The sequence below is a fragment of the Motacilla alba genome, chromosome 17, assembly GCF_015832195.1.
Source record: "Motacilla alba alba isolate MOTALB_02 chromosome 17, Motacilla_alba_V1.0_pri, whole genome shotgun sequence".
Lineage (NCBI taxonomy): Eukaryota > Metazoa > Chordata > Aves > Passeriformes > Motacillidae > Motacilla > Motacilla alba.
This window is the reverse complement of record NC_052032.1, coordinates 10999964-11026456: the sequence shown is the minus strand read 5'-3', so window position 1 is coordinate 11026456 and position 26493 is coordinate 10999964. Positions and strand designations below refer to the sequence as shown.

The window sequence follows — 26493 nt, the reverse complement described above, 5'->3', positions numbered from 1 at the left end:
AATATACAATTTGTACATATAATGGAATGGTAACTGTTGATTTTCTTATATATTTTCTTGGGAAACAACTGTGCGATTATGATGGCACAAGCCCACATCTCAGTTACTTTCAGATTCTCTTCAGTACTTCTGTGTTGCACTTGCAATCTTTTTTAAAGGTACTATTTGTAATTGGCAGAGAGATTCCTCTTGAAAATCATATTACTGCTCTGCCCATTTTCCTAGTTTAGTGCTGAAATTGTATGTGAAGAAGGTCCCCTGAAAAATATGTTAAGTGGATGGAAGAATGCCTGTGGAGAACAGCTTACTGATACTTCACTCAAGTGAGACCTGGGGTAGCTAAAGTCAGTCTGATTCATGCTTTGTGATCTTACAGAAAAACACATCGATGAAAGCAAAAAGATTTTGTCTTTTACTAAGCAGGAGGTTAGGGAAAGCAAACTGCCAGTTAGGAATGTTTTCAGCTGTGCCTGCAAATTTGCATAGGTGGCACATGCATATAGATGAAGTGCCTGTGAAAATGGATGCACTTTTCTCTACAAAAGCTCTACAGACCCATGCAGCTCTTCCAGTCAGAGCAGCTGTGGGAAAAGCTCACCTGAGTCTGAGTCGTCTGGGCTGACCGAGCTCAACAAGTCTTTCTCTTTCTCATAGTCACTTTTGCAGAGCAGCTGCCCTTCCTTGAGCACAAACTCGTCCCCCTTCCTCAGCTGGCGCTCGCACACGCAGCAGCAGAAGCAGCTCAGGTGGTACACGCACTCCAGCGCGCGCATCACGAACTCCGTCGGGGCGATCTTCTCCATGCAGCCGCTGCACTTGGCAGCGAACAGCCTGCAAGGGACAGGCAGCACAGTCAAGGGCAGCGTCAGATCATACCCTGCGTGGGGCTAAATCCAGCAATGTCTGCACACAGCAGCCTGGCTCGTGCTTCTGCGCACGGCAAGACTTGCATCCTTATGCTTGGAAACAGCATGGGCATGCAATTTTTTCAAATCTCAATTCCTTTGGTCTCGAGATTCCCTAAATCACCTTTCCTGGACAAAGCACACTAACATCTGTCCTTATCTCATTGGTTTTTTTCTTTTCAAAATGAGAAACAAAAGGGAGCTCCCGAAGTTGGATAATTGCTTAAACACAAATGTATTTCAATTCACCTTTTAGAGGAAGGACCAGCTCGTGCTTTGTTTTATGCAGGGTCTCTGGTTTCAGCACTTAAGCCCTATTCTGAACAGACTTTCCATTTTTGATATTGTCTGTCTCTGAGGAGGCTGATAAACACAGAAATGAGCATGAAAACTTTGGTTTTTTGCTGAGGCAAAGTCAGCACGTGTGCATACACACATGATTGTACACATGCAATCAATAAAGAGAGGAGTGAAATAACACAGCTTTTCTTTGGATGTTGAGTTATTCCAGAACAACCTGTCTCTGAAGGAAGTACTGTGCATTTTAAATGGTGTGAAACATCCTTTGGCAGAGATAGGCAGTGATACAATCTGTCAAATTACCAATATAATCACAGACCCTAGAACACACACTGCATCCAGACTAGTTCTTATTAATGCTCTGTAAACCCTGTCTTTCATCCATCATTAACTTTCTAGGTTTAAGTTAGAATTATTTAGATTAATTTTATTTTGCTTTCCTAATGGCAACTGGGAATCTCCCTAAGTGAGATTTCAGAAAAGGGCTGCCTCAAATCAAGACGGATTGCTGTTACATCCCCATGTCACATGGTGTGCTGGTGATCTGAAATTCAGTGTCTTTTATGGCGATACATCACAGTGCAAGGTGCATGAACATTTACATTTCAGCAAGGAAATGAACACCACTGCACCAGTGTGCTCACAGAAAAAAAAAAAAATTAGATTCTGCCTTTTAGCATGGAGTATGCTGACTTTTTTCTGTCATCAAAATCATATTTTTTCACAAAAAAAGGCAATTCCCTCTGATTTTAGAAGGCTACGGCTGTGGTAGTTATTCATTCCTCCAGAGCCTCCATTTTGTCTGAGCTGAGAAGTGCAGGAAAATGGCAGCACGAGCCCTCGGCAAAGGGCTGGAGTCAGAGCGGGCAGGAGGGAAAGGCAAATGTCAATATGGTTGCACACAGCATCCAGAAAATGGCTGAGGGACGGGAACTGGGGTGTTCCCCAGCCGTACCTGGGAGCGACTGCCCGGAGCCTGGCTCAGTGCACACCTTTGCACGACCACAGCCTCAAGGTGACAGCGGTGCAAGGTGGACCGAGTGGCTCTTCTTCAGGTGTGTAATGAATTAAACTGAGCAAAAGGAAACTGATGCCACCCAGGGCCCTGGGCACTGCCACGAACAGGATGGCTGATTCCGTACACTCCGTTTGCTTTGTCCGCAAGGTTTTCCTTACAATGCTTTAGCCAGCAAATTCCTAAGCAGAAAATATTTTTATCTCTGCACAATTTTATATCTGAAAGGATTAACACACAAAGAGGGGAAGGAAATAATAAAAAAAAAAAGGTGCACTACAATAGTTGTTTCTGTTTAACTGCTTAAACCCTTTTGAACCAAGCCTGGCCTCTGTGCCCGAGGGATGCCCTCAGGACGGGCACACCTGCAGAGCTCAGGAGCGCTGCTGCGGAGGCTGTGTCCCCGCACGCCCCCGCACTGTCCCCAGCAGGGACGGGCGGGCCCCGAGGGCCGGTGCCCGGGCGAGCCGGGCCCAGCGCTGGGCGGGCTGGCGCTCGGGCTGCGGGCTCTGCCGCCCGGGCAGCCGCGGGCAGCGCTGGCGCCGCTCCGGGACGCGCCGCGGTGCCTGCCGAGCAAACCGCGCAGAGCGCCACCGTCCAGCGGCTGCGAAAGCACAACTGCAGCACAGCTGACAGGCAATTTCAAGAGGAAAAGCTCAGGAAAGCGAAAATCCCCTGCATCTTCCCTCGAAGAGGGACACGAAGATAACCTCTTTGTCCCGTGGAGCCTGTTGTTTCCCTGACCTGCACCTTTGCTGACATACTGCCTTAGTGTTTGTGTTTTTTTCTTTTTCTTCAAAATAAATATATCTAACGTGAATAGAAAATACTCTGTGTTATTTACTGGCAGCCGACTATTCCCGTAAAGATGGTGCTCTTGCAACAGCGCTTCCCAAGGCAGCCTTTTAGCTATAACGAATTACACTGTCATCAGTGTAGATTAACTCATTCAAATGAACATTAAATTGCCCTGACAATACTGCACGGACTTCATATCCCGAATTTAACTCTTGTCAAGAAAATTCCCCTGTACACAGGTACTCTGTATTATAACATGCATTCACACAAATACACACACGCACACAGAGCAGCGCGTTTGGTTGAATTCTGAGATTATAAAATTTTCATTAAACCTATCTTATAGGGTGTTTATAGGTATTTTTTCAGCTTCCCAAGAGGAACACAAGGTTATGCACTCTTTTTGCACAAGGCAATCTCACAACAGGAAACTAATCTTGACAAATGACCAGACTTTGATAGCTGTGATCTAAACCACTGCTCGTTAGACTGTTCATTTTATAAACGAATGGTAATAAACCTGTTGGGAAGTGTAGGATAGCAGGAATACTTTACAGATCACCCCTTTACAGGTTTCAATCAAAGCCATAAATTTGAAGGGGAGCACACAGATATTCTGTGCTGAGACAAAGACTCTGTCCCACACCAACCGCATTTAAAGGAATTTTTTTTTTTTTTTTTTTTTTTTGCTTTCTATACCTTTTAGAAATAATTTGCGTAACTCTGGCTTTTTACTCCCATGGCTAATTATCTCCAGCTCTCTTAAGCTAATGTCAAACCTCAAAATCCTTGGATGTGTTAAAGTATGTGAAGAGTGGAAATCAAATGCCTTTATTAGAAGCCGCAGGAAATCTCCGACTCCTAAGCACAACGAAAACATTCCAGAGAAAATCGTTCAAAGAGGACAAAGAAGAAAAGCAGAACAAGAAAACCTTGTTTTGAATCAATGATTGCGGAGTTTTATAAATAAATTCTGTTGCCTGGACAATTTTGAAAGACAACTCAATAGGTTTAGGAGTTTTTAAGTGTGTTTGCCTGTATGCCTGGAACACTTGGGGGACTCAGCCAAGCTAAAGCTCAGAACAATGGCCTGTCTGTCCATCAGAGTATTTACAATAAATGCTGTGAAGTAACTTTACAGTACTAGATAATCAAAAAGTCTTTACCAGCCAAAACTGTGTGAACTTAAATTAATTTTGCATATGTATCGGGGCAATGCAAATGCTAAGACACGTCCTGACTTTAACCGGTAGATGAAAATGTTGACCAGCAGAAGAGGCCATAAAGATTTTATTTGTTAGGATATCCCCGTGAAGGCAGGCTGAATCAGTAATCCTTAGAAACAACCACAGTTACATGATCCACTGTGCCTTCCTGCATGGCACAGCCATCTGGAGTGCAATACGGAGCCCTGATTTATTATATCCCGCGCGGTTATCTCACAGTAAGTTTGACCCTGCTTTGCTCCTGAGAATCTCAGCTCTGCTGTTTACTCTCCTGGTGCCCTGACAACCCACCCTTTACCTTTCTGTGGCTCTGCCAGGTCCTTCATTTCCTCCTGTCTGTGGGCAAACAGATTTTAATTGTTTTATTATAACTAATTTAATCTGTGCTGAGAGATGTCCGTGTGCAGTGTGAAATTTGCCGTTCACATTAAGCGTGGTTCAAGAGGTTTGTTATCCAGGACAAAGGTAGAAAAATCGACTAATTCAGTCAGGTTGTTTATTTGCTGGGCCTCTGCCATGAAGCAGTAAATAGGAAGTTATTAAGCTGTGTTTGATGTATGCAAGAGGACAGATGCTGCTGCCTACCTATCAGAGACCTTCAGTCATTTCCCTCTCTGTGTTATTCTGACATTACGTGTTGCAGCAACCACAGCAGATACCTGGCTTTTCTTTACGTGATAAATATGCAAAGGTAGGGGTCATGGCTTTTGTAAGTACTCTTGGTTCAGTCTCCACGTGTGACGTTTTTCCCTCTGCTGGGACATCCCTGCTGGCCTGCTCTGATGCTGGAAGTTTGCTCCACACTCCTGTGCTACGAACAGGGCAGAGCCAGAGTAAAATACCAGAGTACAGATACCAGAGCAAAATAGCCAGAGTATGTTTTTCACACAACTGAGTCTTATTAAGAGAAGAAATTAAATTACTAATGAAAGATAGCTGTTCCTTGCTCTTTGGGATAAATTTTGATATTCTTTCTTTAGATGACATAGGACTGGAAAAACAGTACGCATGGGGTTTTTCCAGCACAGGACTTGAATATTTTTTGTAGTGTCTTACAGTTCATGGGTGTTTATAAAGTGGAAAAACTGTTGCTTGGTTGCACTCAATTCAGAACACACAAAATATCCTGAATGCAGTAAAGCAGAACAGGAATATTATAAATTTATTATTTGAAACCCCCCCCCACCCCCTTAAAAAAGAAATAATCCATTTCAAATATTTTCCCTGCAGACGAAATAATGACATAGTTTATTAAAGCCAATTTCATAGCTGAAACTTCAGTATTAGAAAGATAATTCGCTTTCATCAAGTAGTAATAAAATGTGCAAAATTTTAAAGTTTCTAGAAAAAACCCTGTAATATTTAGAGAGAAACTAAAACAAAGAAACCTATTTATTCCTCAGGGAGAACTGAAGAAAATATTTATTAACCCTCTACCCACAGATGCTGTAGTATGAACACCAGCTACTGGTGAAAGCTTGTGTTAAACCTGCACTTCACAACGTGGATTTAGACTCACAAATTACATATTGTATCTTGGTAATGAATGACTTTTTCTTCATGTAAATATTTTACCTGTATTCCCGTGAGGAGTGCTGCACTGCCCTGCCAAGACAAGCTGATGGCTAAAATAACTGCAGGGACCACGTGTTATCCCACGCCAAATCTTGCTCTGAAGCTGGTGGGACCTTGCCCGTGGGCAGGGTCAGAGCCAGCAGCACCCACTGCCACTGTGCCCACCAGCAGCCCTGGGCTGGAGCTGGGATGCTCAGACAAGAGCACAGAGACACGCAGAAAGCTCACAGCCTAATGCAACTTGCTCAAGTGGGACCAGCATGACCTAAATAGTTACATCTCCCTTAACTATAAAGTACAACATAAAATGCAAAGTGCAGAGCAGTTTCCCGCTTTGAGCAGAATGTGACACAATGAATTCTTCTCTTTGCTTAATTTTCATCCCCTAATTGACCACTTTGTTCAACTGTCTTCAATCACTGCCATGCTGTTCTATTTTATAGCATTTTTCCATACAACACTTTGATGGAAAAATTTATGAAGAATAGAATTATTGCTGTTAGAAGGGAATTAAAACAATTTTTCATTTACAAAGTCACTGATATTGCTCTACTGTGCTCCACCTTTGGGAATCCAATTGCTCTTCTCAGCTACTCCCATTCCTCTTTATAGCACAGCAATTGCACTGTACAGATTATGGCTGCAATTTTCTCCTAATCTTTTCTGTAGAACAGAAACTGTTATAAAAGTTAAGGGCACCAATTGAATTGATAAAGCTAGGGCTGCAATTAAGAAGACTTAATGAATTAACAAAACATGTGATTTTGTTAGAGTTACATTTCTAGGCAGTGCAAACATTTCTGAGACAACGTTATTTTTGTCCATGAGTTTCAAAGAGGCTAAATGGGCTTCTGCTGCTGTGCTTTTTGCATTCTCCACATCACACTGATGGGCTGTAAAAACATTATATTTCTTGGGGCATTTGTGCTTCTGCCACAGCTCTACCTAGCTGGGGGGCGGTGGACACCGAAACAAAATGGGCAGGCCTTTTTTTTTCCTTTGGCTTTTTATTCAGATATTTACACAAATTAAATTAAATCCACCACCATCTTCTCCCTTTGCACCCTCGCCAGGATGAAATGGCCTGTGGAGGGGCCCTGAGGAACAGGCTGGGATGCTGGCTCCAGTCTCTGCTCTGACAGACATCTTATCCTGCTGGTTCACTAAATGGCACACTGAATTTACATCACCAACAACACGGGGAAAATCTTCTAATGCAATTTTTATATGAGATTTCACCCTAAAGGCCCCATAAGCAGGGAAATTGTACTGTTGTGATTCACTGGCCTGGTCCTCACTTTTACAGAAAAAAATAATCGTGTCAAAGCAATTCAAATATAATTTCTAAGTTATTTCTTGGCTGGCAAGAATGACTTAGGGAAAGAATTTACACAAGGCTTTCCTCACAACTACGAGCATTGAGAGGAAGAAACGTTATTTGCCAGTATAAAACAAAATCACTTCCTGTGCCTGCTGCAGTGACGCTGGTGGAGAGCTTGTGCCCAAACTCATCAGCACAGCCAATTTAGCAACTGATTTGCAAGGGAAAGATACCTTAGTCCTGTGGTGTTAATGTCTTTGCAGTGGGGGGTCTATTGCCAGCTTCTCCAAACTCATCAACACGATCTATTATTAATACCCAGAAAGGCTTTATAGTATCTTTATAGCACAAGGCAATGAAAGCTCTGTGGTGTAATCTGTTATCTATATTGCAAAAACATGTGAAATAAAACAAAACATAGACACTTCATAAACAAAATGTTTCATCTATTATATCTCTCTGCCTCCCCTGTATATAAAGCAGTGGGGTGCAGGAAAGGCACTCAGAGAGATTTGCTTTTAGATGTAGCATGGGCTCCTTTTAAAATTCTATTTGTATTGTGACAAATTTTACACCGAATGGAAACTCTGCTTCTTTCACTGAGATAGAACTATTCGAATATTTCCAAAATCAGGCTGAGTTCTGTCAGTAGAGCAAAGGGGGTGTAAAACACAGCTTCTACACTCCCTCAGGAAAACTCTGACAAAGGGATGAGCTGGCTGAGCCGAAGTGAGGAGTCGCCGCAGCAGGGCCGGGAGGGGGCACAGCCTGGGGCAGGGCCAGGTGGAGGTGTCAGGGCATTGCCATGGCATGAGCTAAGGAATTCGTCTCCAGTAAGCAGCAGCAAAACCCAAAAGTGCCCACTGGAGGCAGTTATTTATCTGGAAAGCACTCAAGAACAGAATCTGAGCAAAGTTGGATCTTCTCTTCTACTATTGATATGCAAGACAAGATTTAATATGAAAAGCCCAGAATTACCCTACTTTTAGTCCCTAAGAATAGACACAGTTAGAGACATCACTTAACAGCAAATAAATAAACATCCAGTTTAAAGCCCAGGAAGGCTTTGTTTCAAATAAACAGATTGTGGCTAAGGTGGAACTGAGAGGGAAGCATGAAGCAGTTTTGTGTACTTGGTGCATGTATGTTTGCAATACAGTAAGAACAAAAAAAAAGTCCTCAATACAGGGCTGTGTCTTATTTCCCAGATGCCTTTTTATGTTCTTTGCCGGTTGAAAATAAATTGTCCTTTTGTAGTGTTTGTCTTTTCAGTTCAACTGTCAGCTATTATTTTTCTATTTCCTCTTTTTGTCACTTTGCATTATTTTTGGTGCTGTAATTCCCATTTGTTCCCACTCCTATCTTCCTGTCTCCCATTGTCCCATTTTTTAATCCCCAGTTTTACTCTTCTTTGGCTCTTTTTTGGCCCATTCTCAGTAGGGTTTGAGAGAATACCCAGGCGTGACTCCCTGCTATAGCAACCACACCTCCCCAGGAAAGCCACAACAATCTCTTCGGGAGGAGGAAAGTCTTTCACAAGCTGGCAGCAAAAGTAAATCCTTCTTCAAGGAACAAGAAGGATTAGCAGGGAGCAGTGGGCTGCAGACTTAACCCTACCCTTCATTTCTTTAAAGCACCAGTCACTCAGAACCCTGCTGTGATGTACAATTAAACAGAACCCAAAAAAATCCTGAATGACACAAGAGCAGGATTGTGTAAAGGTTTAATTCCACTTTAATACCTTTCCAAGTTCAGAACTCAAAGATAGCAATTTAACCCAAGAATCCCCATCCGAGCATGAAAAGTTGCTGCGTGTCTTACAAAAGTTCCAGCTATATTCTGCTCTAAATCGTGCTCTTTCAGGCTGACCCTTAATGGATGAAATTTTGCTCCCCCAATCATCTCACATGGTTTCTCTTTATAGTCCTTCTTTCACAAACTTTGTTCTTCTGATAAAAACAAGAGACTCTTACCAGAGGCAGGGAACTTTGTGAAAAGGACCACTGAAAAAGGAAAAGGAACACTAAAAAACCCCAACACCCCAACACAAACCCCCAAAACTCAGGTAACCAAAGGTGTCTGCTGCCATGCCTAAGAATGGTAATTTATTCTTGTAACATGAAGTGACTCTTATTAAGCTTATGCCAATTACTTATTATTAATATTAGGATGGAAAATAAATACTCCTCTTAATACGGTGTTTTTTGAAGACTTGAAACATCTGATTCATCTTTTTTAAATTAAAGAACAGACGAGCCTGGTTGTTCTAGTATGGATGACTACTAAAGTTGCTCTATAAACTGAATTTTTAAGGTTAGACACAGAACTATGTAAACCTCCTGGCTTCCGTAAGGCCAAATATGGTTGGCAGACTAAGTCAGACGAGTCCTAAGACTCAGCTACGGGCATCTGTGTTTGTATTCAGGCTTTAGTAAACTAGATGCTCTAAAGCCATACAAAGAGGTTTATCAGTAAGCAGGGCCCTACAGCACGCCCAGGCCCTCCTCCTGCCTCCAACGTCTGCACAGGTTTTAAGTTATTCCAGCAGTCAAACATTTATAACATGGGACACTTCCACATGTGTGAAAATGAAATCCCATTAGACACCAACAACATTATTAGGCATGCAAAGAGGATTATTCCTTTAAGCTCACAAGACTGAAAGGTTTGTCTAAACATTTTATTAACTTTTTCAGATTTTTTTTTAATTAAATGAAAAGTTGTAAGTAGGTCGAAGCTGAAATACTTAAATACTACTTAACTTTTGGTTAAGTATATGTGTATATACTATACACACAGAGAGAGAGAAAAAATAGAGATGCCTGCTAGAGAAAAAGTGTAAAAAATCCTCTCATATCATATATGCATGGTCCTTCCTTTCAGCAAGAAGATTTGTATGGCTTGGAATTGTTCTATGAAAGCACCAAAATGTTACATGGTGTTGCTCAGGGTTCCATATATGTTTCCAAATATGAGATGCCTTGTTGAATATCTGGTTGAAAAGAAATCCTGCTCTGCTCGCACTGTCCTTTTTACAGATTTGACAAAGGCCTTTTTTCAAAACACAATATTTGCTGAAATGCATTGAAGTTTGCTCATCAAGAGCTCTGATGTTCTTAAGATCATCTGTTAAAGAAAAACAAGGGAGTAGAAGCTGTGTCAGCTTTTGCCTCAAGTAAATGAGATGCGAAACTCCTTAGGGAGCATCAGGAGCAGGACTGGGTCCTCATTCGCAGGGAAGATGACTTTAGAACCCATCAGCTCCATCGGCAGCTTGGTCCTACATTTTGGCACTTAAGGGTTGTTCACAGTATCTCAATTCGTTATTGGAAGGAAAACCATTCTCTTTTGGATCTCACAGCAGCACCTTCCCAGGTCACAGCACCGGCTGCCCCGGGAGCGCGAGCAGGCGAGGGGCAGCACACGCCGCCCGCGCTGGCCACAGGGCACAGGCTGCTTTGCCCAGACAGGCAGGGCTGACCCACACGCTGCTCTTGTCGCTTCACTGACAATAGGCGTTAAAATATTTAAGATTTGCTTCTAGCACTGCATGGAGCAGGCAGGAAATGTAGAAGCTTGGGTGTACAAGTTAATGAAATATGGTTGGGTGAACATAAGCTCTTAATTTAGACAATAACAGTTACCGCCACAGTGTCTTTGTGTCCGCTTTATGAAAGTCATAAACTCTCCAAAGAAAAGCAGGAGCTATTTCACCCTGATGGTCTTTGACTCCCTCTCACTACCTGCTGGCACAGTTAGAAAGTATCAACTGCCTTTGAACAGATTAGGACCAAGTTAAAGTGTGACAACATCTTAAGCTTTCTCCACATGTTGCCAATGATTTCCAACTAAAGATGTTACCCTCATCACTTCTGCCACGATGATAAGAATCTATAGCCGGCTCACTTGAGGAGATAAAGGCAGTTTAGCAGGAAGTATAAAGTACTCCAACTTGCTAAGCTAAGTGGCTGGCTGTCCCAAACTAGCTGAATTTTTCCTCTACAAAGCACAAAATCCTTATCATTAGGGACTTAAGCTGCTTTTTATTTTGAGACAAAAAGAATACTGTTTATTGGCATCCAACTCAAACCAGCTGTAAACAGTTGCTTTGATGAAGAAGCAGCTACAACTTCAGTGTGCCCGAAGGCACAAACCCACCGAATGCCAATCATTAAAGGAAGAATGTAAGGTGTATATAGGGTCAAAAGAAGGCCAAGGGACATTTGCAACCTCAGGGATCTTGGATAGCTCGCTTTGCCTTTAGAACCAGTGGAGGAATTGAAGCTGCTCTGCTGTGTGACCTCTATCTCCAGAGGCAGCTCTGGGCTCAGAGTTTACCCAGAGGAGCAGCAGACCTGCAGTGTAAGGCGTTTCTCCCCAGCACGACTGGGGGAGCCACACCGTGAGCTTAGAGTTGACAGAGCTGAATGGCTCCAGGATGCTGAACCTCACGGCAGCTGTGCAGGACCACGCAGAAGGCTCTGGCAGCAGGAGGCCTGCTAGTGTCCACAGACATTTGAATCACTGACATGCAGGTGATTTTAATTCTTCTTGTAACTTCTTTCATCTAGAAACACTTTACTGGTTGCAACACCTATTTAAATTAAGATGCCCCACCAACAATTTTGGTGTCGCAGGCAAACTGATGTGGACCCTTACAAAGTTAAATGCCATCTGCTCTGGGCAGCCCAGAGGATGGGCTGAGCCCAGGGGATGGGCTGCCATCAGCTGCTGGCCCTCCTGCCATCCTTCTTCCTGCTCAGCCCTCTGCCTAGTAGATACTGCTGTCTCTCAGTTGCTCCAGGCTTCCTCCCACTCCCCATCCCTGGCACAGCATCAAGTCTTTCCCAGAGAGAGCAGCAGCACAAAGGGTTTCAGCAGGGAATGGCAGTCCTGGCTGGTGGGGCATGGGGTTCCTGGTCCTTTATCAGATCAGAGTGGCTTTTCAGCGGGAATTCAAATGCCAAGTGAACTCAGTTACCAGGCTGCACATGCAAACCATCTCTCACTTGTGCCACATGAGCTGGGATGTTTTATAGGAGCGTGTTCTTTCTGTAGGAGGCCCCAGTGCCACCAGAGATGCGGCTCCTGCAGGTACAGGCTCAGCAGCTCCTCCTCCTCACAGTGCTGAGAGGATACACATCAGCATTACCAGTTCCTCTGGCAGAAACAGGGTGCATCTCCCTGCCCACATCCTCACAGACACCACAAACAGACACCTTGGTTTGGGGGATTCAGTTCAAAGCTGCTGCCCGGGCTTGGAGCCCTCTCCCAGGCTCCTGCCGACCTGGCAGCCTCTCCCTGGCCAGACCTGTGCCCAGCAGCCCTCACTCCTGCTGCCTGTGGCACAGCCACACCGGCAGCCAGGCTGCCCCACCTCTGCACCCATCACACTGGGGCTGTCCCGCTGCTGCTGCCCCACCTCTGCACCCACCGCACCTGGGGCTGTCCCGGTCCTGCTGCCCCACCTCTGCACCCATCACACCGGGGCTGTCCCGGTCCTGCTGCCCCACCTCTGCACCCATCACACCGGGGCTGTCCCGGTCCTGCTGCCCCACCTCTGCACCCATCACACCGGGGCTGTCCCGGTCCTGCTGCCCCACCTCTGCACCCATCACACCGGGGCTGTCCCGGTCCTGCTGCCCCACCTCTGCACCCACCGCACCTGGGGCTGTCCCGCTCCTGCTGCCCCACCTCTGCACCCATCACACCGGGGCTGTCCCGGTCCTGCTGCCCCACCTCTGCACCCATCACACCGGGGCTGTCCCGGTCCTGCTGCCCCACCTCTGCACCCACCGCACCTGGGGCTGTCCCGCTCCTGCTGCCCCACCTCTGCACCCACCGCACCGGGGCGACATCTCCAGCCCGCGCTGGTCCCTGCCTGGCATCAGCTCCCAGCACCCGTGCAATGCAGCAGCTCCTCCCAAGCGCTCCAACATAACTGGAACTGCAGGTATTGTTTTGGGCTCACATGACAGGCAAAAGGCAGTAGAAGGTTTGCAGTGCTGTTAGATTATACAGCATTACATACATAATACAAAAAGAATAACTCTTTCTAATTTATTCTGTTAAGAAATTTTCCTATATAAAACCCCCGATTTTTTTTAAAGAGACAGTGGTTCATCTTTATTGTCACATTGATATCTTTATAAACTTACTCTAGTGATCTACAGGAAAAGCAAACCAGACAGCTCTGTATTTATGGGCATATTTTAAAAGCCTCTTATATTTAACAACTGCATTTAGTTGTGTTAACTGTGAGTTGCAGTAATAAAGGCTCTGCACACTTCGATGCTAAATTAAAAAAAGTTCTGCTGTTCAATAATACATAGATGCTGTTTTTTTCATTACTCTTTAATATCATTTCCATTTAGTTTATAAATAATTGTAGCTAGCTAATGAAACGAAATAAAACCTGCCTCCAACCCATTCCCTAGAGCAAACTAAACTCCTCTTTTTAAAGCTTCTTAATCACCGCCCAGTTCTTACAAAATTAGCATAGTAATGGGCTTTAAATTGAGCCTCTTTGTTTTTTAATTAAGCTCCCAGCAGGTAAAAATAAAACAGATTATTGAAGAATATGCCAACCCTAATAGCCTGCAACTCTTTTGACAATTAAAAAGATCCCATGTTAACCCTTTTGAGGAGCCCTGCATGCTAATTAGTCACTCTGAGGCCCAAATCCATCAACATTCCATCCAGACACCTTGTAAAGTTGAGATGGCTGCTCTGTGTCCGTAGCTGCCCCGTTCCCCACAGAAGGTGAGGAACCCTCGGTGGCGGCCAGGCTCCACAGCAGCTGCGTGCCAGGACAGGCTGGCGCTGCCACCCCCCGCGCTGGGCAGTGCCACCGAGCCCCCGACCCCGGGCAGGGCTCCCGGCTGCCCCACGGCTCGCCCCGTGCCCTCGGAGCCTTCCCAGCCTGCCGGCTGCAGCGCCGCCCGGCAATGCCCCTCGGAGCCTGTGCCCCGTTTCGTGCAGCACAAGGATTGGGGTGCCAGCAGAGCAGCCCCAGCCCGGCAATGCCCCTCGGAGCCTGTGCCCCGTTTCGTGCAGCACAAGGATTGGGGTGCCAGCCGAGCAGCCCCAGCCCGGCAATGCCCCTCGGAGCCTGTGCCCCGTTTCGTGCAGCACAAGGATTGGGGTGCCAGCAGAGCAGCCCCAGCCCAGCCCGGCAATGCCCCTCGGAGCCTGTGCCCCGTTTCGTGCAGCACAAGGATTGGGGTGCCAGCAGAGCAGCCCCAGCCCGGCAATGCCCCTCGGAGCCTGTGCCCCGTTTTGTGCAGCACAAGGATTGGGGTGCCAGCCGAGCAGCCCCAGCCCGGCCCTGGGGCTGGTTTGGGCTGTGCACAGCAGCACCAGGGCCCTAAACGTGCCAGACGCACAATGACCCAGCTTTGCTCAGCAACACTGAGCTGCCTCAGAGGCGAAGGTAAATCCTGAGCAGAACAAGGGGGTTAAGAAAGTGCAATGTTGGAGCCGTGTCGTGGACAGCAGCGATTCCCTGGGAAAATTTACTAGACACTGCTGGCAGCCTAGAAATAGGAATAGCACTGCTCTTCCCTGGCAGTTCTGTGTCAAATATTTGGAAAACTCCGTCAGAGTCCCACATTTTATCTTCAGTGTCTGCTCTGAGCATCAGAGCAAAGGGCTGGCTGCCCTCCACTTGCATCCAGCCAGGATGATGAATCACCACGGCTGGAAGTGTTGTGTCCATCCAGAAATGAAATCATCAGCATGAAAAGCCCATTCATTTCCACAGACACTGATCACTCCACAGCCTTCAGAGACTCCCAACAAATGGGGCTGAATGCCCTTGTGTACCCAGTAAGGCCCTGCCACGTCCCAGCAGCTGCAGGAACTACTGTCAGTTCCTGCTTTATATTACACCTTACAGTGCAAGGGTCACCGTGATGGAGCTGGGGAGAGTGGGATCAGATTTAAGGGCAGACTCCAGCCATGAATATATGCTGCCTTCCTTCACTGAAGCATTTGGGAGCCTCTACATTGTGTTTTCAAATATAAATTACATTTCTTGTGTCTCTCAACTGCTATCAGAAAATGTTGAGAAAGAAGGATGCACCTTGCTTACAGTGAATACAGATTCATTAGGCAGAGACCCTCATTTACCCTCTGCACAGGGACAGGACTTACTTACTTTAGAGGGCACCTCTGGACTATGCCCTGATACAAATAAAAATTGCCAGCAGAATCGTGCAATGCAATGTAGATCCATCACAAAGAATTCACTTTCCCTGAGCTGTGCTGGAGGAGATCACAGACAATGTCCATCAGAACTGGAGAGCCCACTGGGAGATGGTGCTGATAACATGAGGTTTCTCGGGTGGGATCCTCGGTCCCACAGCCCCCTCCACTCACTGCTCCCACCCGGCCTGGCAGACACAGCTGATGGGCACAAAGATGCTAATTCCTCCCGAGACCATTTCAATTACGAGAACCTCTCCAGGAATATATTTAGTTCAAAGCAAAAAGCTACAATGTTCAGAAGAAGCTTGCAATATTCCCATCACAACTCTTTGAGAACGGCTGGAGAGGCAGTATGGGGCAGAAGCTTCTCTGTCCCTGGCTTGAGGTTTGTCAGCTCTTGGTGGGGCTGCAAAGTGGCTGCAGAAGAGCAGCAACTTGTGAGGAGGCATTTCCTGAGTTCTGAAAACCTGACTTTAGAGAATGCAGCATCCCCTGCACCAAACAACTGTGCTCCCACCATTTCATGCTGAAAGCTTCCCAGCCAACTGAGGACAAAAATTCCCTATGCATACAAGATTTATATGACAGATTTCAAGCTGAAAAGTGTGCTTTTACATCGTGCATTACACACCTCGTGCCATGTCACATGAAACAATATTCTATGAAACTCTGCTGCCAAAACCACTTTGGAAACATGCATTCACCCCAATGCACCTTTAGAATACAGAATGGTGCATTTAAAAATGCTTCTGACATTTTTTAGGATTTTTACCAAGCCCAAAGACATCCCTTACTACATGAGGAACTCCTTCTCTACCACAGCATCAGTCAAAATGGAAGAAACTTTTTCCATGTCTGATCCTGACTGGTTTTCAGCTGTGACTATAGATGGAGCTAAAATGAGCCCAGCACCTTCTGCTCTGTGTGCACAGGCTGTTATCTCCACCAGCTCTGACCTTTTGCAAATGTGATCCAAAGTGACCTTTTAGAATTATTGCAGCACTAAATGCAGTTTTTCAAGTAATCCTCACTGGAGCACGTTCTACATCAGTAGCTGGTATGCACTGGAAAATTCAGCCTTTCTGCTGCGTGGGGTTTATTGTCACGGCCATGTCCATGGAGCTGCACGATTCTGTATGAACCCTACGTGAACCTGGCAGTCCCACTGCCAAGCCATTGGCAAGCAACACCTCTGAATGGGCAGTGCAGCTGTCCAAACAGTGCCTGGTGTACCTGGACAGCATAGAGGTACTTGTTTACTCTCTTCCAGAATACACAGAGGTAATTCTTCTGGATTTCATCACTGTCCATTGTTTCATGCTTTATATTCAACCTCTCAGGAAATCAGAGGAAGATATTATTTCCTAACAGAAATATCTGTCATCTGATTCCATCTGGCAGCCTCAGCCTCCCTCTGCACCCCAAATGTGGGCTTCGGTTTGATGTCTCCTTGTCAGGAGTGTGTTCTATACTGGCACTGTGTGACATGACTTCTTTTGCATAAAGGAAGCACCAGTGACAAAACTGCTTTCACCCACCCTTGTGGGTGAGGACAATCACACTTCCAGGGGCCTGGGGGACTTTGAGAAGCAGTTTCCAGTTATGTGCCTGCTGCAGCCACTAGCAATATTCAGATGAGAGCAATTCCGCACCATTAGCAGCTCCACTTCATGTTTTCTTACCAAAAAATAAATGTAACTTGACAGCAGCAAGGAAAGTTACAGGTCAGGAGTCAATTCTTTTGGTCAGGAAGGCACCATCTCACAGCTGTATGCTACGAAAACCTGTGTTTGCTAATGTTAATGTGGTTAAATTTTACCATTGACTGAATTTATTAGCCTAACTGAAATCTGATGCTTTCACGTGAGTAAATCAATACAAACGAAGTCATTTGGCACAAAAATGCTAAGAACAAAAGCAATCAGTTCCCCTTCCACACTCTTTAAGACACACATCTAAGTGTGATGACCAGTGGGTTGAACCACTGGAGCTGCAATCTCGTTTGGAAAATATACATTAATTTTTATTTCCAAATTCTGTCAGAACTCAGAGAAAGACTGTGCAGGTTTGGTAGTCAATAGCAACGCAGAAATCAGCATTTTCCAAACACAGGACTCTAGATAGTTGTTGTAATACCAAGACTGTATGAAATAGTCACCAGTAAGAAACTTCCAGACTGGTCAGGAAGAGCTGACGTTTGTCTGTGACAGAGGCGCTGCCCCATCGCAGGGACTCGGAGGCACCCGCAGCCCTGGGTTTGCCTGGCTTGGTGGGAGCTGCTTTGGTCACCTGGGGCCAAAGGCAGAGTCCTGGGCTGAGCACCAAGCCCAGAGGTGTCCTCTACCTTGGTGGTTTCTCCTGCTCTCCACACGTCGCAGTTTCTGACACCACAGAATGCACTGGCCACAACTCTCACGGAATTCCAGGATCCCTCGGATAAGGGGGACTTCTGGCTCCGGTCTTTTCAACTGAACCCAACTCTGAGAACACCAACCACCTCTCAAGCTGTCATTTCTCACAGTGTGACCGTTTCTGCCAGCCCGTGAAGCACACACGCTACATCCTCCAAGTCCATCTTCCACCTGACCCACACCCTGGAATACAGCAGTTTTTGTGATTCCCATTAAAAAGATCAAACTCTGCACAGTTCTGTGCATAAGGCTGACTTCTATCTGGCAATAACTCTGCAAACAATTCTGTAACTCTGAAAAATATCATTAAATTAAAAGCAGGAAAATATTTGAAGACATTGTCTTCAATTTTTTTCTTTTATTTTTAAGCAGTATTTCCCAACTTAATTTTTGCCTATCTTAAATTGCCTGAAAGTGTGAGAAGCTACCATGAATATTTTATTACGCCTGGTATTATGCAAATTAGAGAATTTTGGACTTAACTGTAAATTACGTCTCAGCCCCCAGAGGACTGTTTCCATGATTTCCCTCCTATTAAACACTGACCCTCAGCATTCTTGTGCTCTGGAGAAGCTCAGTGCAACTCCTGATTTGACCCTGTATGGATGGAGAGAGCGAGGTAGGCTGGGACTTGAGGAGCCAGCCTGGAGAGCAGAGCTCCTGTGGCTGCTAATAGAAGTGCAATTATTTTTAAAAACCTTCCAATGTAAGTGACAAACAACAAAGAGGGAGAAACACCCTTTGTACAAATCCCACACTCTGAAGCATGCTTCTAATTGGGCTAATAGCACTGTAGTGGTTACTTCAGCAACTCTCACCACTCATCTCACAAACAGTAGGGAAATCCACAATCAATTGCAATTGAAACGCTGAATTCCAAGTCTTCTGACTCGTCTGCTCCTCCCCTGCAGTGTAGGAACGTGAATTAGAGCAGCACCTATGTGCAAGCACAGCCCCACAGCAATCATCAGCCTCCTGATGCAAAAAGGGGAAGGAAACAGAAGGGTATTTCTTAGGGAAATGATCATTACCTACAATACACAGTTTATTTGCAACTACCAAACACTGCAGGCTGGATGAATCTCCAAGCTCTTCTTTTTGTAACCCCCCAGAATTAGAAGTATGATATGCTTAATTTAAACCATATTTCTGCAACGTCTAAGTGCTTTAACAGAGCTGGAAAGTTCATCTTCCTGTAGAAAACAATTTTATGTCATTTTTCCATCAAAAATTCACAAGCAGTAATAAATAAACTGAAAAAGTAGGTTACAAATACATTTGTATCAATGCATATATTCTTCCTTTCACCCATGTTTTCCTGAGCTCACAGCAGACTTTCCAACAGCACATTGCAGCATAGCAAGATGCATTTGCTACAGGTATGTAACTTAAAACTGTTTGTAAGAAACATCCTAAACATGTCCCTTGCTGTAAATGTGACATCTTTACAGCACATGCTTAGTAAATGAAAGCCCTGGGAAAAGGAGGAAAGTCAGGATACCTCCCATATAACTGATTGTAAATTCTTGGGCACCAGGTTTATATTCTTAATAACCTACTAGTTAGACTTAGTGTGTCTGTTCCATCTAAGTCAATTTAAATGAGGTGTACCAGATACAGTACATAAAGTGTTTCATACTTGTGGAGATATGTTTAAGTATTGTTTCTTTAGGAAAATCTAATAGCTAGCTCCAGTTAATCACTGTCAGATGTTCTACATGCTGCAAGTGGTAACTTCCTTGACACAAACTGCTTTTAATCAGGAATCTCCAGCATATCTTGCACACATCTCAGACTGACTTTTGTGATACATTAAAAAGTCTTTATGGCATTTAGTTTTGTTCATGTTACCCTAGTCTACTCTTTGCTTTACGGTGTAGGAAAACCCCTCCAGGATAACTCCTTCTTTGCCTGGAAAAGGAGAAGAATTCCACGGGGTTTCATAAAAACTGGACCACAAGCGCAGCCCCCCTGCCTCCCCCTCGCAGTGGCTGGCCAGGGTTATACAGCCAGCCCAGGGAGAGCAGTGCCAAGCCCCGCCGTGGGCGCAGGGCAGCATTCCTGCTTCCCCACCCCCTCCCCAGCCCTTGTTTGTAAACACACGCGGATGGAGCGGGGTAATGAGAGCCTTCAAACTATGTTCTTTAACTTCTCTGACTCCAAAAAGGCAATCAAAGCCACCCCATAATGTGTGATTAAATATACGCAGGGGATAATCTCGCCTTCGAAAAGCTGGAGAAAAGGTGGTGTTGAGACTGGTTTGAAGTGGTCTCCTTAATAGAAAAGGACGGTCCCTTTCTGTGTACATCATGATTTGCTTTGGGATTTCTGTTGTGCCCCGTAAGCCTACAGGATATTACAGCAGCTTTTGTGTCGCTGGTGACCCAGCTGTTCATTATTGAAAAATTCCACTGCTTGATGCTAAGGGCAGGAAGGCTGACCCCTCATCTTATGGACGTTACTATCTTTCAAAAGATACAGGATTAAAGGGCCGAGCAAAATCTGGAGGAAAGCTATGTCTGGTTTTCTGTGTTTTCATTGTCTTTTGCTATATTGGCCCGGAGAGGGATGTTTGTACAGGATTTAATTAGTTGGAATCAGGCTGAGATTATTGTTGAGACTATTTACTCAGCAAATCTCCAGTCTGAGCTGGAGCTTGAAATGAGTCTGAATAAGAAAATCGAGGAGTGCTCAGCCTTACTGCTCATATTCTGTAAGGAGCAGCAAGACAGACGTGAAGGGTCTGCTTATGTGAGGTGCTGAATGCCCTTCATTCCCACTGGGATCAATAAACTGTGGGGGAACTATCATTATATCACATGATTGAGCCCTATTCAGCTATAAATAGCAAGTGAGAAGATCACAGAAGCCACCAAGGTTGAAGAACTTTTTCTGCATTGTCTTGGGGAGCTACAGCATCAGTGCCTGATGCAGCACAGGAAGCAAAAGTAGGCATGTTGCTATCACTGCTGCAGTTGTGGGGTTCCATAATTTCATACAGAACAAATATGGTAATAAAAATGTTAAAAATTGATTTTTTTTTTTACATACCTTTTTTTTTAAGAAGATTGGGACATAAGACTTGACCCATCAGCTTCAGTGGAAAAGAAGACATCGTGTCTGATAGATGCAAGTAAGGTGGCTGGAAGAGCCATCAATAAGGGAGAAAGCAAGGAATGCTGTTCTGTGGCAGGACGTGACATCTCTAGGAATACAATGCATTTACTGCCTCCCCTAGTTCAGGGGAAAAAACTCTGTCAGGAGATTCCCTGGGACTCCTGCCCTGAGCTGCTCAGTAGTTTCAAGCCCTTTGCTTTCTGCATTTCAGGGGGTAGGTGTTAATTCTTAGGGAAGATTTGTACAGGTGAGTAAGCTGCTGTTCCTACTTTGAACAATTAACACTGGGGCTTCAGGCCCGCGTGCAAACGCAGCAATACTGACCAGGCTGCTCCTGCAGCTCTAGAGGGTGCAGAAGTGGCTTGTCCATCTACTCTTCCAGCAGTGCTCTTCTATGCAGGAGACAAAGTCTCCTTTCTCCATTCCCTGAGGAGAACCTCCACCAGAATCAAGAATAGCTGCTTGCAGACACAAGCAGTCACTGTCCAGCGATTAGAGGAGGCATCAAGATTGCTGAGAGAAGAAAAATGTGTGGGGTCAGCTCCCCTCAGGCACAATACTCATCCAAAAATTGCCCCCTCTGATGTATTATGCTTGAAAATCTCACGATGTCGCAGAGCTAGTGACCAGGACCTGGTCCCGAGCACCAGCCCAGCAGTACTGCTGCAGCAGCACCCCAGGCTCGCTGAGCGGGCACGGGCAGCAGAGGGCTCCGGGCTGAGGATGTTTCGGGTGGGGTGGCCGTTGCTGGGCTGCACTGGTTTCCATGGCACGGAGCTGGTGCTGCGGGCAGGGGCCGGGGCTCTGCAGGCGAGCTGGGCTGCAGATGCTGCCATTCACAAAGCTGCCCTCTGCAGAGGGGAGAAGCCCTTCCTGCAGGCTGGAGGCCCCTTGTTGCCTGGCTGCACGATTTCAGTCCAAATAATATTGTTTTAAACTTTCTACACTGAAGAGTAAGTAATACAGAGAGAGCAAACATAGAACCACATGGATTCTCACCACATCAGACACCAGGGATTGCCTGCTCCAAAGGACAAAGCAGCCCCAGAGCAGGAGGCATACTGGACATCTCGTCAGCCCCAAAAAATTAAGATCAAGCAAGGAAGTAGAATTCAGTGCTGCTCTTAGGTCCCAGCTGTGACTTTTTACCAGGTTTGAGCAAATTCTTGGCACTGGCTCAAAAGGCTTTTTGTGAGCAAGCATGTTGTCAGCATTTTTCCTTTAAAGACATATAACCTAAGGTAAAAGAATAAAGCTAGACTGAGATTTATGCTGCAGCTTTCTTCCCCCCCTGCCCCCCACTTTGGTAAATTACTGATGTAGCTGCATCAGTCAGCTCTGCAAGCTGTGGGCATATGACTTCAAAGGCAGAGGTTTTCCCTTCCAGGAAAGAGGATGGGATGAACCTTTCCAGCGCCAGGGGTGTGGATCCTGCAGCTGACCAAGGCAGAAATGCATCTTATCCATAGCTGCTGTGTAGCAGTGGGAGCTTCCCAGACCCTTGCCAACTGCTCTTAACATGCCTGATGGATCACAGGGCCTAAGGAAATCATTGCCATGTTTACAGTACATGGTTATATTATCTGCTTGCAGAAACCACAGCCTCTTTGTGCGCTCAAACTCTTCCCCCTAAAGAAAGGAAGAAAATTTGAATAGAATAGAGCCTGAATAGCAGGGAGATGCAGCAGACAATGAACACAAAACCCTCTTTCAAATATTTTGCTGGTGATTTTGTACAAAACAGCAAGTCTGCATTCCTCCTTGAAATGCACTGTGAGCTTTCATAAACAAGGATTTTTCTGAAAGTTCAGATTTTATAAAATTCAGAGTAAGGAGGAAGAGCTCCCAACCAGCACTTGGGGAAACTGATCCAGCTCTGCAGCTGGGGGGATCAGGCTGCAGGAAAGAGATGGCAGGGCTGAGCTTTGCAAGTGTTAAACAGGGATCCCATCTTGTACAAGTGGGAAAACATCATCTCCTCCAAGAGGCAAATCATATCCACCCATAGAATTATTGAGAAATCAACCAGGAAGGTCTCTTTGTAGTGGAAAAAAATTTAATTTTAAACAAGCAGAGGCCCTGCAAGGACCGACTCCCTTAAAGCAGCCATGCTCCAGAAGCTTGCCTAGGTCTGAGCTGCAGTGAAACTCAAACCCTTTTGTTTCAAACCTCAGAGAACGGCAGGAGCCACATGGCCTGTGAGATGTCTGCAGTAGGCACTGCTCTGCCAGCACAGGCACTGGCTGGACACAGCACCGCTGGAAAATGACCTGAGAGGAGGTTTGGGGATGGAACACCTGGGGCACCTGGGGGTTTAATGTGCTTTGCAAAACACGGGTAGTTCATGGACTCACAGGAGTACCTCAAGGGCAAACCATTTGAATCCTTTGCTAGTGGTGCAAACACTGAGATACCACTGAGCATTCTTGGAGCACCACAGTCTCTCTCCAGGCACAGGCTAAGGGGCATCAGGCTGCAGAGTGCTTTGGAGAGCCCCCAGCAGCACCAGCAGCACCAGGACAGCTGGCAGCTTTGGGACCCCCTTCCCTGCTCAGCCAGGTTCTTTGTGCACATGAGGACCAGGGCTGGGTGGCATGGAGGAAAACAGTGCGGGCAGCTGAAGGACAAGGGGTCCCAGCTCGGCTCCAAGCCCTGGGGCAGCGGAGCACCCGCAGCGCTCCAGCAATGAGGATGCAGCAGCCGGGCTGCGGAGGGAATCCCGGGCAGGAGGCGGGCTCAGCGCTGTCTGTCTGTCCGTCAGATGCAGGAAAAGCACTGCGGCTAACGTTGGTTTGTTGGGCTCTGCAGCCGCAGGCTCATCGAGCAGCAGCCCAGCGCAGCCCCGGCACGGGCGCGGCAGTGGCTGAGCCGGTGGCAGTGCCACCCTGTCCCCCGCAGGCTGGGTGCCCTGCCCAGCCAGACCGCTTCACACAGAGCACCAGAAGCAGATCTGGGAAAGCCCTTCCCCCTCTCCCCCTGCCCCCTTCTCTTCACAAAGGGCGAGTGCACGGTTAAAAGCCCTGATCTGATAGCTCTGTCCAGGCTGCATCTTGGGAGAATGGGCATCCGCGCTGCTGACAGCCCTATCAACTCATCCTGCCAGGGACAGCAATCAGGGCCGGCACTTTTGGTGATTTATAAAGAAAACTGTTTTCACAGACACAACGTGAAAGACACAAGCTCTAGATTACCACCAAGATTAGCATGCAAAAATGTATTTGAATTTCTGATCAGCAGGAGGCTTCAAAGGGCCCAGGCTCAGATTAGCAGGTGTTACGTGAAAAAGGAGAGAGAGCTTTTGTGCTACAAAGTTGCGCCAGCAAAACAAATATGTCTTTCACTTTGAAGAGCTGGGGAGGAATTTGTGGCCATTGCCATGGAAACTCAACAGGCCTTACACTGCAAAGCCAGATTTTGGAGACAGAACTGCTCTTATGTCTGTATGCTGCTGAATACAACATGTCTTTATCAGAAGACTGCTGAGGAAAATAAAATGACAATGTGACACCATTGTAACACCTTTGTTTGCTTCAGTTGAATTTCCATTATTTGGAAAAGGAAAGAGCACAGCAGGCATTTGCTTTCAACAGCAGATCCCTCGAAACTACATTATTTAGAGAAAATATCTAGGATTCAGAGGACCTTGATTATCACTAACATCTAACTAAATTTTCTGGGCCAATATAGTCCCACCTAAAACGAGAGTAGGGAAGTCTTTGGCTGTACGTTTTAAAATTCTTTTCCATTTCTTTTTTCATTCGTCCTGTCTCTGTATCCTAATGGAATGGCCTTCACATGAAGCACAAGACCCTGACTAGATACCAGTGACTTTCAACCAAACCAAAGCAGGCTGGAGAGGATGCTGCTGCTGTTCTCAGCGCCCACAGTGACCCCACTCGAGCTGTGACAAGCCCCCTCCTCGAGCCCTCCGAGTGTGCTGTGCTCCACAGCTGGCCATGTGGACAGGTGACTCCACAGGGCTGTCCTCATCCTCCGGGCCCCGGAGCCCACGAGCAGTTGAAATGTCCCCAAAAGGACATTTGGGGAGAGAAGTCCTCCTCAGGGTAGCAGGGAACAGGGGCAGCACAGGCAGTGGAAAAGGCCCTCTCCAAGGGGCCACAGCACTGCAGCTCTGGAGCTGCTCCTGCCCTCTGTGGCTGCCCGTGGCTGCCCAGCGCAGCTGACCCGGGTACAGGTACTGCTTTACAAACAGAGCACATCCACAATCACCCAGTTGGGCCACCCTAGCTCATCACTGTCAGCACGGTCAGAACACACAGTTAAATGACCGGTGCCAAGACAGCGCACCGAGAGGTCACAGTACCTCCCCTCCCCTCTTCAGCTGAGCCGTGGCTCATCTGGCAAAGACAGAGCCCCTGCCCACCAGCCCCTGCTGGGGGGGCCCAGACCCACACTGCCACAGCCCCGGAGCCGTGCCCAGAGCCACCAGCTGGGGGGCACAGGGCCCCCGTCCCCGGGGCACCCAGCTGAGCCCTACAGCCACAGGAGGTGTCCCCACACCTGCTGCAAAACAGGGAGGCAGGGAGGGCAGAGGAAAGGCACGGCTGCTGGCACTGCCACCTGCCACTGCCCCCAGGCAGGTGAGGAATGACTGTCAGAGCACCTGGAAGCACCTCACATAGGGCGCGGCACAGGACGGCAAAGGAAACTTTGGAAGACTCAGAGCCACGGCCAGGCCAGGGTCAGCATGGCAGAGGATTGTGGCTCCAGGCACCCCTGAAGGTGTTCAGGGCGCTGGGTGATCCTCCCAAGGACAGGCTCCCCAGGGACTATCGAGCTTTAGGGAGCTGAAGGGCAGGCGCAGGGCAATAATCCTTAGCTTTGCTCCACTCACACCTGGCCTTTCTAGAACTTCTCAGGCAGAAGGATCCTGGCACCACGTCAGACATCTCAAAAAGCCCTGCTCACACACTGGGCAATGCTGCTTTTTTTGCTCTCCAACAGGAGTGTCAGGAGATACTTCTTGGATGCACCAGTCTCTTGCTGTTGAAAATCTGAATTGTTATTTTAAAATAATAATCCACAGATGTCTAAGTGAGCCTCATACAAACCTTAAAAGGCCCTGCTGCATTAAATAAGAGCACATTCTGTGAGAGGCAAAGCAGCAGCACTGTCCGGACATTAAGATATTGACTACCCCTGAAAGAAATGAGTGTAACAATAGTGTAACGAGTGTAACAAAGAAACTGGGAGTACTTGAAACCCAGTATACTTGCTGGAACATGTATTCATCTGTCTTAGATCTCATTTTTAGCTTCCACAACTCCTTGCATAAGAATACCAACTTCCTCTCCAGCCTGCCCCACCTTCACCGGCTTCATTCACATTTGCAAGAATGCATTTTGCCCCGAGAAATCTGGCAGAAAATGGAACTCCTGTCCTTCTCTCCTTCCTGGCTACTTATGAAAAGACTTACAGTATTAAAAGCTAAAGAACTGGTTCCACAGAATTCCACAGAGATAAACACGCAATTTGGTGCCGATACTGCCTGAATTTCAGAGCCCTCTGCACTCAGCTAAGGGGGAGCAGAGCCTTCTGCTTTCCATCACTAACCAGTCACATCCCCGGATACACAAAGCAAAAGGCAAATAGCACT

At 46.5% G+C, this 26493-nt stretch overlaps 1 protein-coding gene across 4 annotated transcripts in view; it reads right to left on the bottom strand.

The window, feature by feature from the left end:
* The window catches only part of LMX1B (LIM homeobox transcription factor 1 beta), a 98991-nt gene that overhangs the window by 20513 nt on the left and 51985 nt on the right, over positions 1-26493 (bottom strand). For all 4 annotated transcript variants that reach the window (XM_038155892.1, XM_038155894.1, XM_038155895.1 and 1 more), the window contains exon 3: positions 599-831. In XM_038155892.1, coding sequence (XP_038011820.1) covers positions 599-831 — 233 coding nt within the window. The remainder of the gene's footprint in view (positions 1-598; positions 832-26493) is intronic.